The sequence below is a fragment of the Aquila chrysaetos genome, chromosome 6 (assembly GCF_900496995.4).
Source record: "Aquila chrysaetos chrysaetos chromosome 6, bAquChr1.4, whole genome shotgun sequence".
In the NCBI taxonomy this organism is placed as follows: Eukaryota; Metazoa; Chordata; class Aves; order Accipitriformes; family Accipitridae; genus Aquila; species Aquila chrysaetos.
The window spans coordinates 41,509,776-41,523,140 of NC_044009.1; the positions used below are offsets into that span (position 1 = coordinate 41,509,776).

The 13,365-nt window shown below is 44.2% G+C and overlaps 1 protein-coding gene across 1 annotated transcript in view; it reads right to left on the minus strand.

Annotated features, from left to right (window-relative positions):
• ADCY5 (adenylate cyclase 5) overlaps positions 1-13,365 on the minus strand; it is a 222,045-nt gene that overhangs the window by 15,251 nt on the left and 193,429 nt on the right. The window contains exons 11-14 of the mRNA XM_030016802.1: positions 11,681-11,778; positions 8,858-8,945; positions 2,151-2,267; positions 409-573 (exon numbers count right to left, since the gene is read on the minus strand). Of these exons, the coding sequence (XP_029872662.1) occupies positions 409-573; positions 2,151-2,267; positions 8,858-8,945; positions 11,681-11,778 (468 nt within the window). The remainder of the gene's footprint in view (positions 1-408; positions 574-2,150; positions 2,268-8,857; positions 8,946-11,680; positions 11,779-13,365) is intronic.

Below are 13,365 nucleotides of genomic sequence, written 5' to 3' on the forward strand. Positions count from 1 at the left end.
GGACGTAAAACAATGGAAAGGAGGGTTAAATCTATGAGTAGACACTGATTTTCAGTGAACTGATTTTCAAGCAACACCGAGCACCCACAAACTCCTTTGAAATGACTTGCAGTTCTGCATGCCATTAAGGACTTCATGGAGAAAGGCCATTTCTCCTGCTACAGGCAGGATCCAACAATTATAAAAGCCTACTGATTAGTCAGCCCTGAAGGAACCTAAACATTAATGTGGACGCATGATAATAACTTCAGACACTTAAGTTTGTGCTTAGTAGCCTGTGTCAGTCCTAGAACGTCAGTCAGGAGCAACCTTGCTTTGCTCTGAATCACTGAGATTTATCACACAGGTTTTATCCTCACACAGCCCCTTCTCAGATCAAGCTCTGCAACCCATTTTTTCAAGCAATACCTCTGGAAAGTTGCAGTTGGGCAAAGGACTGTCACAGAATCCCTGCAAAGTGCCCAGACTGTAGTTGGAAGTCAGGTTGCTGATAAGGCATATGTCCACCCGGTCAGGAGTGATGTTGTATTCTGCAGCCATGCAGCTGGCAAGATCCACAGTGCTGCACATGAACTGAAGAAAGAGATGGTATTAAACTCAATGGCATAGACAAGGAGAAGAAAACAAAATGGTTTGCATAAATTAAAAAGCTCATTGGAAATGGCTGTAGCAATGTGCAAAATACGCAAAATGAAATCACCGGCTTATGTTTTACCGCATGTACAATGGCTATGTTTTTCCTCCTGCAAAAATATTAATTAATAAAATCCAGGCTGTGCACTCTAGAAAGCTAGTTTTGTGCTCAACTTCACATACAATTTTATGTCTGAAGGTTCACAGGCAGAAGGGCTGTAGATATTACACATACAAATACATCCCGCTGTCTGTGATAAGGTCCTGGTGTTGCTCTATTTCTGCTGATGGGAATTTTCTGAGCTGCTAACTTTCCCCTGCCATCTCTAAAGTTTCTGCTGTGGGTCCTTCTACAGGGAAGACTTTAGCAGCAAGGCTCAAAGGCTGATGTGCTATGTTATGCTGAGCAAGCAGCAGAGGCCCATTCTGATGTCCTTCACATGCTGCTCTGTTTGTCCATTTTGCTAGTTTTTACACTAAGCAGTTCATGAATGCAAAGAATCACACATTATGCAGAAAAACAAAGCTCTAATTTCTGTGCGGTGCTCAGCAACCCACACCAGCTCCTTGCAGGTGACTATGGGGGAAGGCAGTGGGGTGTTGATGCCACTGAGCTGGTGCCTCCCATTGAAGTAAAAAAACAGAGCATAAAATTGTTCCTAACTCTCCACTATGTGTATAGGGAAGCTGAGGCAAGAGCAAGTAGCAGTCTGATTTTTAGGTGTTTAAGCTCTCCATGCCAGTGCAAGTCAGTACTGCCCCAGCTGAGGCCATAACTGAGAGAAGCAGAGGGCCATATGAAGTATTTGTAGCTACCTCCAAGCTCAAGGCTTTAGCCCCAGGTCCATCTCTCCTTTTTTTTGCCCCTCTCTTGAAAAATAAAATAGCTATATGCAAGGTAGAGAATATTCAAGTGGTTTCTTTAAAAAACATTCAGCCTTCAAGCCATTTGTACAAGTGAGAAACCAGCAGCCGCAGGGTCCTAGAGAACAGCCCATCTCTCTCCGAGTCTGAAATCATCAGCGGCGTTTGAACGCAAAGCTAGACCACCCCGGTCCCAAGAGTGCAACTCAAAGCAAAGTCTTCACAGTCCCTGTTAAGTATTACTGCACTCGGAGCAGGACGCAGCACCGTGCAGAAGGCCAGCACAAAGCCTATGCAACACTTCAGTCCCACTCAATATTGTGGGAGTTAAATGACACATCGACCTCGTGCTGGCCCTTCATGCAGGGGTACGCTTCAGGCTTGGCTTATGTACTTGGAGCAGAAGCATTTAAAGAATCAGAAAAGAGCACGGGCACAAATAGGTGCCAGGCATATAACAGGCTATAGGGATTCAGCTGTCAGGCTCCCATTTCTTTTCTGTGCCCAAAAAGCAAAAGGGAACCGACCTCAGATGCTGTAAGCATTACGCAGGATTACATTAAACCCAGTGGTTGCAAAGGTTACGATGCTGCAGAGCACCAATTAGAAAACCATGCAGAACTGAGTGGGTCAAAAGGAAATAATGCACATACCATGTTGACAAAGGCAGATAGAAAAACCAGGATAATGGCAAAGACTCCAACTAAGGTACTATTGGTCCTGGACTGTACAATCTTCCTAGAAAGAGTCTGGAGTGGAGCTGGGAAAAGCTGCATGTGGAAAAAAAACCCAAAAGATTAAATAAATATGTAAAATTGTTGCTTGTTTTACAGGTTACAACCTGCATTTGAGCTGCCTGCGTCCTTCAGCATGCCGTCTGTGCCGATGCTGCACAGGGGCTAGAGAATGGTGATGGGGGATGGCGGCTCCGGGACACGGGTGACCAGGAAGGTGACCGCCTCATGGCAGCAGGCCCAGCTGGCTCACCAAATCTACTTAGTCCTTCCTAATGGGAATGATGGCTCCTGAGCTCAGATCGCATGCTTGCAGGGCTGTGCTCTGCTCGTCCTGTCGTGAGAAGCAAACCACAAGCCATCTGTAACTGAAATAGCCGGGAGCTCCAGCCTGTAAATTACTGGATCAAAAATTTAAAAAAGCAGAAATAAAAAATACATGTCATATCCCATTGATCACAAAGGCGTATTGTAGGACTTTCTGGTGCCATTTCAGAAAAACGACTGTTAAAAAGCCCAGGCTAGTCTTGTGATCTGTCAGACCCTCGGTGAAAGGCACCGGAGAAATCAGCTGGCCTCGTCTGGTCTATGGCGCTCGGCACCACAGACACACAGGGCTAAAAATAACCGCTGGTGAGGGCGATCACAGAGCTTCCCTAGACAGACTGTCCCAGTGATTCACTATTATCAGAGCTAGAAGCTTTCTTCTAATTGCTTTCCGACTGCAGGCCACCAGCGTGCTTTGCTTTAGGTGCTGCATCATATTCCGGGTAGAAACAGTCTGTGTGGTAAAGCGGAGACTAACCAGGCACCCTTTGCAGCAAGGGTCACCCCTCGGCATGGCGTGAGGCCTCCTTGCATCGCGTTAGCTACAAGAGAAGTCCAGAAGACAATGAAACCAACCCTTTCTCTTCATGTGCCACCACTGTCCCACTGAGAGCTCAGGGCTGGAGCAATGAGAGATGGACGCCGGGAAACCCTTGCGCACGGACACCCTCCCACTGGAGACCATCGGCCCCACAGTGCCCTTCCCCTCCACGCCACCGCGCCGGGGCAGAGGGCCTCTGCTGAAGACGGCCAGAGTTTTTTCCAGAACCCAACTCTCCTTTCCCTATCAGCACGCTGCATGAATAACCAAGCCACTAGAGGGTATTTTTAGAGACACAAAGAAGCTAGCAGTGTAGCGACACAGCACGGCAATTTAACTATGACTAATGTTTCTATTAAAAGTCTTGCTTTTCCCTTTTCTCCTTCACTCTTACATCTTCAGAGATGCAACATTTTGTCAGTGCATAGCTTCCCACGCAGCAGCCCTACAACGTAATTACGTTTGAACAGCCAAAGCACTGATTAGCTGGTGACTTTTACACAGGGAGAAAGAGGTTGTGGCAAGAGTTTTGAAAGAGCTGATTTCACCTGCTACCAGCACATGCACAAAAATCCAGCTGACTCTGGGCGAGAGGAGAGGGCAAGGCTCTGTGGGGGATGGGATGAAAGGGGAAATCGGGGTTATGACTTATTGGCATTGAGTGAGGATTGATTGAAATTCACTGAAAGCTTATGCAACCCTTCAGGCTGATGCAGCCACTGTAAAACAAAGCAAAACACCTCTCTCAGAAATAAACCTTGCTACTATAGAAATCCTTGGCTCTGTTGATAAGCCCTTGCCCTACCATCTCCAGCTGCTTCCACGCAGACATCAGCTAGCGGATCCCTAGCAGCGCAGGGATGTGGGAAATGCCAAGGGGCTTTCCTCCACTCTAACCTCTATAGGATTTGGAGGGAGAAGGAGGATTTGTGCTGCATTTAGACAGCTTTCTCACTAGATTAGAGCAGGACAGGTTTTTCTGCCACCCCTTTGTTTAGGTCTCAAGGCCAAGCTCCACAAAGGTATGCACGGACCTAACCTCTTTCTGTAATCTCTGGGAAATCAGGCACCTAAATAAAACTTGGGAGTGCTTTGTTGTGGATCTTGGCTCAAGCCCCTGCTGCCAACGATCCCAAAAAAGCCTGACTTTGAATCAAGCCTGAGATATCAAGCAAAGCTATCGGTGGAAGACACTTAAATTCTAATGAAAACATGTTTTCTTTGTATTAATTTTGGTTCTCATTACTTTGCAAACTAGGGAAAATTTTAGGTCGGTAAACAAGTACAGCTGGAAAAAGTCATGAAGAGGAAACAAATGCCAAAAACCATAGGAGGTCAGGACGGCAATAGAGCGCGCAACGGCACAGCCATGCTGCACATCTGAGGAACCTCTGCCTTGTGAATAACATTCATGGAGGCTCTATAACATAAGTAACACCGTCCCCATATCGCAGAGGCAGATAGAGACCAGGAATACTTGCAGTTTGGAGGACTTCTATGATAGAAATGGGGGACCTGTCTCAGTTTGCATAATTCAGCTCCACTCTAGCAATGTTCCCTCCATAAAAACATCCACAAGTCAGGGGTATACCAAAAAAGAAGAAAAAAGAAAATAAGATGACTTCCCCTCCCATTCTCCAATCCAATCCAATCCAATCCAATCCAATCCAATCCAATCCCTTCTGTCCTAGGAAAAGAAGCATAACATCAGGACGTTACAGTACAGTGAAAATCCATGCACTGTTGCTGGTTAGCCCATTGGTTTGTACTGTCCAAGACCATTTACTCCTCTTAATAAGACTCAAATCTTGCCTGAGTGAAGAACAGAACAAGGGAAGGTCTGATGAAAAGGCAACTCTAAGCCCATACGTGCACTACTGAGAACAGGGGCTGAAAGAAAGGGTATGATCTATTTGGGCAGTCAAGATTCACATCTGGGTTGCCACACAAGCTTGAGGTCACTCATTATCCCTCTTAAAATCCCCATGTAAAGAAAAATAACCACATTGGGAAAAAGGAAATTGGATTGTCCAGTCGATTCCAGTTCATTCTGAATTGAAATGCGTGAATACTGCTGGAAGACATTATCTCCCAGAAAAGAGAGGCTCTGAAAGCATGCAGGTACCAACGAATATAGAAAGGGAAGGTAGGGCACTGTTGTACAGGTAAAGTCTGAATTTAAAAAGCAATCCAACAAGTACTAGTGTTACACTGAAAATAATCCACAACCTCCAGTCATTTGCATAACAAAAATACACTAAATAAAAACTGTACTTTGCAGTAACAGCTGATCACAGACAGAGGAGTAACATTTCTCCTTTTTGTCTTCTTAGCATATATTGTGGGCATGGAAAACCACTTAGATAATTGCTGTTGTGTTGTGAGACGAAAAAAACTTTGAGGTCTTTAAGTTCTGATTTTTCAATTTGTAGTAAAAGCCTTTGAGTCATTTTCAAGTACATTAAGATGCTTCTGGAGTAAAAGACAACATCTCCAGGCAACTTGATGCTGCAAGTCCATTTATGTAACTTATTTCACAGTGACTTATTAGTCTATTAAAAAAGTAGTTTTCAGAGGTAATTTTTGCCTTGCTTGAGAAAAGCCCAAACACTTCAGGAGCATCTAGACCAGCTTTGGGAGGCAAAGAAACAGGTAGGCAAGCTGCACCTATGTAAAGCTACAGAAAAACTTATTTTCTCGTAAAGGATAACTTGAAATTTCTCTCATATGTGCTCCCAGGAACATGCAAGTTGAATTACACAGAGCAGTGTAGATACCAGAAGTTAAGGATTTTAAGAAGAAACACAAACTTGATAAGTTAGTAGCAAAACAGATGTCTGTCAGTGGAGTATTTGCAAAGGGACCCTGGTTCCCATGACCTTAGACTCTATCGGGAAGGAACACCATCTCGCGGTGGCCAAGTCTTCATGGAGCATCAAAGTGAAGAACTGGAACTCTCTTGTTTATTACAGCTGAAGAAACTTGGAAAGCCAAGCTGGCTGCATTGGCAGTTCCAGGATCAACTTCTAGTCTGTGGAGAATTTTATAGTGGAAGATAATAATGACAGCAAAAGAAAATAAAAAATGATCAAGCTGTCCAGAAAGAGCCTGCTGGCCACTGTCAAAGCCAGAGAAGGAGAGGCCAAAACAGGGAAGGAAAATCTCACATGAAAGCTGGAAAGAGGAAGAAAAAAGAGTCACTTATCATGTAACAGCACAGCAAACAGGCAAAAGTTATGCTTATGCTGATAACCTGGGGTGGACACCTGCTTTCCAACTTTGTGTGGAATGAACCATTGGTATGTAGAACCCACGCTCTCCTATCCCACATCCAGTGTGAAACAAAACAAACAATGCTGACACCCCTGTGTCTTAAAATTTCATCTCAAGGATCTGTAAAAGTGCCTTCCCGTGCATATGTGTAAAAATGCTTCCTGGAGCATCGTGGAGATCAGAAATAAAGTAACACCCCTTAACCAAGGGCTGGGTAAACCCATTGCTTAAAAAACTCTGACTTGAAACACCAAAATCTTTAATGACAGAAGCAGGCCACAGCTATTGGGAGCTGCTGCCACCAGACAGGTAGCTGACAAGCCAGAAGTACCCATCCCCTAAACAAGCCATCTCATAATCAGATGTTGTCAGCAGAGGCTAATTTGGAGCACTAAAACAGGGGTAATCAAAAAGGTACCGGAGCTAGAAGGCCCAATATTTTCAATATTTGCAATCTGTGCACAGAAGGCACTGGCCACACTGAATGTTATACACAAGCACCTTCTGGGTCTGGGCCAACATGCTGAAAACTCGCTTTTGGAAATACCAGGAGCATCATAAAATCCCATTAAATTCTGATGTTAGTCTGAATTCCCTCTGATGTCTTGTGTTTCCAGGGCCTCTGCACTGAGGCAAAGCCAGCCTAAAAACAGTTGCAGGCACCACTGAACAGACCTCTTCCACAGGAATTTGGAAGATCAAGGCAAAGAAAGCAAGACTGAACATCTGCCTAGGGCCATAGGGACTGAAAAATCCTGTGTGCCTTCTAAATTAATCTTTAATTAAGGTCAGTAATAATATTAAACCAAAAAGCCCAAACCAAAACCAAAACCTTTGAACTATGACAGAAGAATGAGTGCTGCTGTCAGTATGTGGAAGCAACCTGAGCCTGTAAAAGCCAGTGGGTGACAAACAGCTGTGCGCCTTGAAATCCGTCTGGCTGCAAGTCAGACACCTCGAATGCTTCAGAGGTCTGGGTCTGCCACAGCTCTTGCCCCAATATTTGCACAGCACTGGTAAAGCTGGTGTGCTGGTGTGGCTTGGCTCGGCTGGCAGTGCGCTGGGATGTTGGTCCTCGTGCCACTGCAGCGTTAAGTAGGCTCCAGTACAGCTCTGCACTCAGTTTTGAAGTCGTTTGTGGCTGTGACCAAAAGCTTTCCACATTGGTTGTTAATTAACTGTTAATCACATTAACTGCTGATACCAGTTTACAAACTAATGACACTCAGTAGCATCCTCATGTGAAATGGACACACCAAGTATAACCAGGCATCTTTGGGTACCATTTCTCAGCTCAAGGGACCCAAGCTTTCCTATTAGCACTGCTATTTCTGACCTGTAATTCTCATTGCTGGTAAACAAGCAGTACCAATAGGATGCTGCGCTTACAAACTAGGCTCCCTTTAAAATTGTCATAAGCCCAAGGGAAGCCCTGTGAGTGAGTTGTTAAGTTCAAATATAACCTGAAGCTTCTTTCACCGGGAACAGTTTGTAGCTCTTATTAAACGAGAAGGCAAAGATTAATTCTCCACATCTAACTTTCAAAAATCAAAAAGACATGAAAGGTGCAAGTCTGTCAAGAGCACCCACATTCAACTGTTGAAAATGGCAGAGAGAAGATAATTAAAGTGAGGCAAATCATCTGCCTGACATAATCCACTACCCCACTGTTTCTTCTGCAGGAAACATAATGCTACTGGGCTATTTTATTACAGGCTCTGAGGAACAAAGCTGAGCTTGGGCTAAGGAGCCTGAATCTGAACATATTCCATGTTCAGACACTGCTCGACTGGAAGGATCCCCAAAACTGCAAATACAATCAACTAGCATCAGCATTGTAATAGGAATACCTCTGAGTGAAAAAGATGAGCACATCACCCTTCCCAAAGCGCTGACTGCCAGTTTATCACAGACTGCCAAGAAGAATTAATGTTTTTGGATTTCACACAATGTATTTCTTTGCTGATCAAAACCAGTTACAAGAAAGAGCCCACCAAATGTTGGAAGCTCTGTACACTCATCTGAAAAAGGCTGATAAACTTCTATATGTTTATGGCTTTTACTTCCCCCCAGGACGTTTTTCCTTGATGATATTCTGCTTCTGATTATCTGCCTACCCAAACATGCATATGCAGCAGGGGCCAGTACACAGGCGACTCTGCGGGAAGTTTACAGGGAGGAAACGAATGGTCAGTGTTTCATTCCACATTGCAAAATGTGTTCTTCTTATATCAATATGAGAGTGCCTGCAGGGGACTTAATAGACATGCAGATCCACAGAGTGATTACTTCTCGCTGAGCTAAAGAGATGCCAACCCTAACATCTGTTTGCAGTTCATTCTGTCTTATCAAAGGCTTTTTCTGTAACCCTTATCACATAGTGTGGAAAGGATGGCTAACAAAACATGCTCTGTTAGCTGAAGAAACAGATTGCTGATCCAGTTATCTTAGGCAAAGGACGCTACAAAGAAACCACGGTACTCACCTTTACACAGGAGTAAATGACTGAAACGAACACCACTGTGGTCAGGATCAGGAAACAGGTCAGGTAAAAACCCAGCATAAACGTAGAGCTGAAATCAAGGAGATTTTTTTTTTTAAATTCACACCCTATAGAAAAGCTGCAGGTCTGCTCTCCAGAACATGACATTAGTACAAGCTATGACACACTGCACGGGCTTTCCAGTTAGCATAGCAGTAGGAGATACGAGGTGCCTTGAATACCAACAGATACTTTGTCCTATTTCGAATTACTCACGCAGGCTGCAGAGCAGAGAATACTGCATCTTTTATAGCAATCACCTTCCTGCCGGGGTGACAGCAGAGGGACTGAGAAATATTTCATGCGCCAGAGGAGCTGATAGAACAATTTGTTATGGCAGGTCGGCCCCCGGCTGGCTGTGGGCAGGATACCCCTGGGAAGGGAAGTGTGCTGAGGGCTGCAGTGCAGCCGAGTGGGAATAGTCTCAATGGGAACGGCTACCTGCCCTTGCCGTGCACAGGGAATGTCTGCGCTGCACCATCCTCCGTGCTCTGTCTCGTGCACGGGATGGGAGCAACCATGGCATGAGGACAGTCGGGGAAAACAGCCTTAGCTCGGCCAGCTTGAGAGGTTCCCGCTCCTCCCAACTTTGAAGTGCAAACAGGACCCCAGGGCCAACTTTGTACTACGCATTTTCACCTATTTTGATCACGAAGATATTCAACAACAATTTCCCAGTGATTGGTCTCAGTGTGACAGGCTAGGCCCCCTCCCAGGAGTTAGCCTTGTTCATAATTTAAAGGAAGTATTCTTGCAACATGACATCGAGGCCAACCACACCAAAGGCAGCTGGTCTCTGTGTTCTCTCATGACTGCTAAGATAATTGTACTTGCTAATTCACTGTTTGAGCCTTTGTAAAATTCATTAAAGCTATTCCTCTTTATCATCATAAATTATCACTGCCATTTTGACTCTAGTTTCAGATTCAAATTCCATGTTGTGTCTTTCATGAAGCTCTGATCGTGACATGTATACACGTGGGGTTTCAGTTGCTGCTTAACTGTTACCTTCAATAAAAGCCCAAATCTATACAATTGAAATATAAGGAAAAACAAACCAAAAGGTGAAGGAACCTTCCAACCTGCAGTTAAAACATGGAATTTTATTTACTCTTGAACCAAATCATCTTTCAGACAGGCCAGGCTGCCTAAGGACACTTCAGAACTTACCAAAAAATACAACCACCACCCTTATGGGCGGTGTGGAAAGAGACTGAGCAGCATGACATTTACACCACGCTGCCATAAGGGATTGGCTCCTGCGTAATACAAAGGAGCCAGCCATATGGTTGCCACAGATCAGAAATTGTCAAGTTGTCATTTAAATGTTAAACTGGGTTTTATGGAGACAGCTTAGTGGCTGCTTAGGGAGTCTGATGAGCAACACAAAGGCTGGTAGAGGGCCTCTGCAGGTGTGAAGTCACAGCAGTAATATCCAGAGATCCAAAGTCTAAGCCCTCGCTAAAACAATGACTCTCCAAGAACATTTTTGGACATAATTAACAATGCATTAATTGCTGGGATTGATCTAGTTTCAATTTTGAGCCTCTTTCAGCTTCACTTCCAGTTTCCCAAAGCAGATCTGTCTGTTTACACAGCGCATTTGTACTGATGTTATTTTGCTGATTCAATCTTTCTGTGAGCAGATGTGAATGTCCTCTTGCCTGGGAGAGTGAATGACCTCAAACATCAGACTGTGCATTGTTTCTGTGACCTTCCAAATATCTGATCTGAACACTACAAACCAATCTTTACTCTGAAAAGATCTGTGGTGTGAACAGAAGTAGAAAGCAGTTGTAATGGCATAAAATAGTACTGGAGCTCGCTTTAAACCATTTTTTGTTTTCTTGTAATGAAGATGAATTTGGAGCATTTGCAGAGCTTCTCTGATCTTGTTCTTCAGATTAAAAATGACTAACTCCAAATTTATTTCCAAAACAGCACTGCTCAGTGAATGATGTATTATTGCTACTAAACTAGAGCACAGGGAATAGCAACATGCTTTAATTTTAAGGGATTTTTTTAATGAACTCTTTGAGGAGAAATACCATGTCTGCAGAGCTCACTGCTGGAAAAGATCCAGTGGGTTATACTGTGCCTTTCAGACAAAGCATTTCACTGCAGTGGTCCAAGAGCACTGTGCCCCACAGCCCTGAGGAGCTTATGCCAGTCTTGCCTGGGAAAAGAAATGACTGCAACCCTTAAACCCGGAGTGAGCTACTCAAAGCTTAGGCATGTGTAGCTCAACTCCCTCTCTACCTTTCTTCTTGCACTGCTGTTCTGAGTCCAGAAGAACATACGCATGAGAGGTTATGCCTCATCTGTGAAGCAGACTGAGACCTCAGTGCTCTGAGCAACAAGGCTGTGATGGGTTTTTCACCTCCCTGTCCCACTGCGTTCAGATAAGAGGACAGCTTAGCCTCATGTTGTGAATGCGTACTATACCTTAGTAGGCAATCCTTCTTACTTAGTGATATTTGTTTTCCACAGGCTTATAAATGTGCTGAACTGAATTTCCTAAGATGGAGGTAAATGGTAAGATAAATCACGCTGGGAAAACAGAAAACCTCACGTGCCAGTGAGGAGGTTTTAATCTGCACTAGAAATGAGTGAAAACAATAAGCATCACGCACCACTTGAGCATGAATTATTTAAGGATTCTTCTCTTCCCCTTGGTGCTCTGAATTCTCAAGAAAAAAACAAACAAAAGTAGGCCAGAATAGAGGAGGGGAGCAGGTGGGAGCAAAGGGATGAAAAGGTACTCACTGTGGCACGATTATGATTTGAACAAAGCAGATGAAGAGGAAGACTAGGGAGGCACAAGCCACGTAGGCTCCGAACCTGTCATCCACCTGCTTGGAGTACTGCAAAAAATGCAAACAGGGTTATGTTAGCAGGAAATTTGGCTGCCTGCCTTCTCTCCACAAAAACTTCTTACTTGGCTTCCATTTAGGTCCTTGGAAAGCAGTGCTGGTAGGAAACGACTAACATTATAAGCTCCCCTTCTCCCTGGGCAAGCTGCAAGGGCTTGAACAGACCCAAAGGCCAGGGAACAAACCCACACAGCTGGGTGGAGAGAGGATTCACCACTTGCCCCTTGCTTGAGAGGAACAGAAATGGATTAACCAGGACCAGGATTCTAGGTCACCATCATCAGACCTAAACTTCTTCCATGGGAAGTCTCCTCCAACAGGCACGAATGTTGCTGATGAGAAAACCTTGTATTTTGTGCAGACGGCTTGGCTCATTCTAATGATAGTGCGAGGATGCTGCGGTTTTCACACAGTCTCTCCTTCCAACTACTTGTCAACGTATTGGTCACATGGGAGCTGCATCCAATTCCCAAAGATGCTTTATCTAGCTTGAAGCACGGTTCTCAGTACAGACGGTCTCAGTGTTTGAACCACAAAATAAAAGGTGCTCAGAACAGGTGAACCGCTAATTTCCCTAGCAGTTTTCAGCTATAAAATTGAGGGGACGGAGTTGGGAGAAATTACATGCTTGAGTTTTTATCCAGTCCCACACTGATTCATTGAATAGCTGTAAATCCTGCAAAGGTCTGCTTTTGCAATAGGTTGTAATTCCTGTCATTGAAAGAGTATTTCGAAAGAAAATGATAAACTAGTGCAAACTTATTTCCAAAGCTTTTTCTGTTGAATAATGTGTTTAACCTGAGGACCACTCAAGTATCCCAAGGATCTGTGCTTGGTTAAAAAAAAAGAAAAAAGGTGTCTTTGACTTTCTTTGGGCAATTAAAAACAGCAGTTTATATAGTACCCTTAATAATAGCATCTGGCTACCTCTGGACTTAACTGAATTTAACTTTGCAGCCATCTAGAGCCGATGTTGTCTCTATTATATAGAGAAATTGAAATGACCTTTGCCTCACAACAATGATAGCTGAAACAAAATCAGAAAGCAATCCGGTACTCGGGAGCCCTCAGTCTCTTACTCCCCTTCCTCACATTTGTGAGATAGAGAACTCTACTTGTTGCTTAGAATGGGCTCCCAAAAATGACCAGAGTGTGAATTGCATCCCAATGAACCCTAGTGGTACCTGGGGCTCCCTGGGGGGCACAAAGGGCAGGGAAAAGCCCGTCCAGAGGTGATTTGGAGCTTAAGCAGGCTGAAGTGGGTTTCTCCAGTGATTTGAGGGAGATGAGGGGTGACTGCAACCTCAGTTTGGATGCCTCAAAGTCAGAGAAATAAATCTGGCTTATTCTGGATTCCCTTTACAGCTTATCATTGCATATTCATGTGTGTCTGACAGAAATGGCTTTGTTTTCCTGCCCAGTGCTCCCTTCAGATGACCGCGACTTTCTAGTGACATGTATATTAAGGTTTCTATGAAGAAGCACAAATTTTTTAAGACCACAACCCCACCTCAAACACCTAAAACCTAGCTTTACCTATAGATATAAAACCTTGACCTTATTCAGGAGAATTAAAAC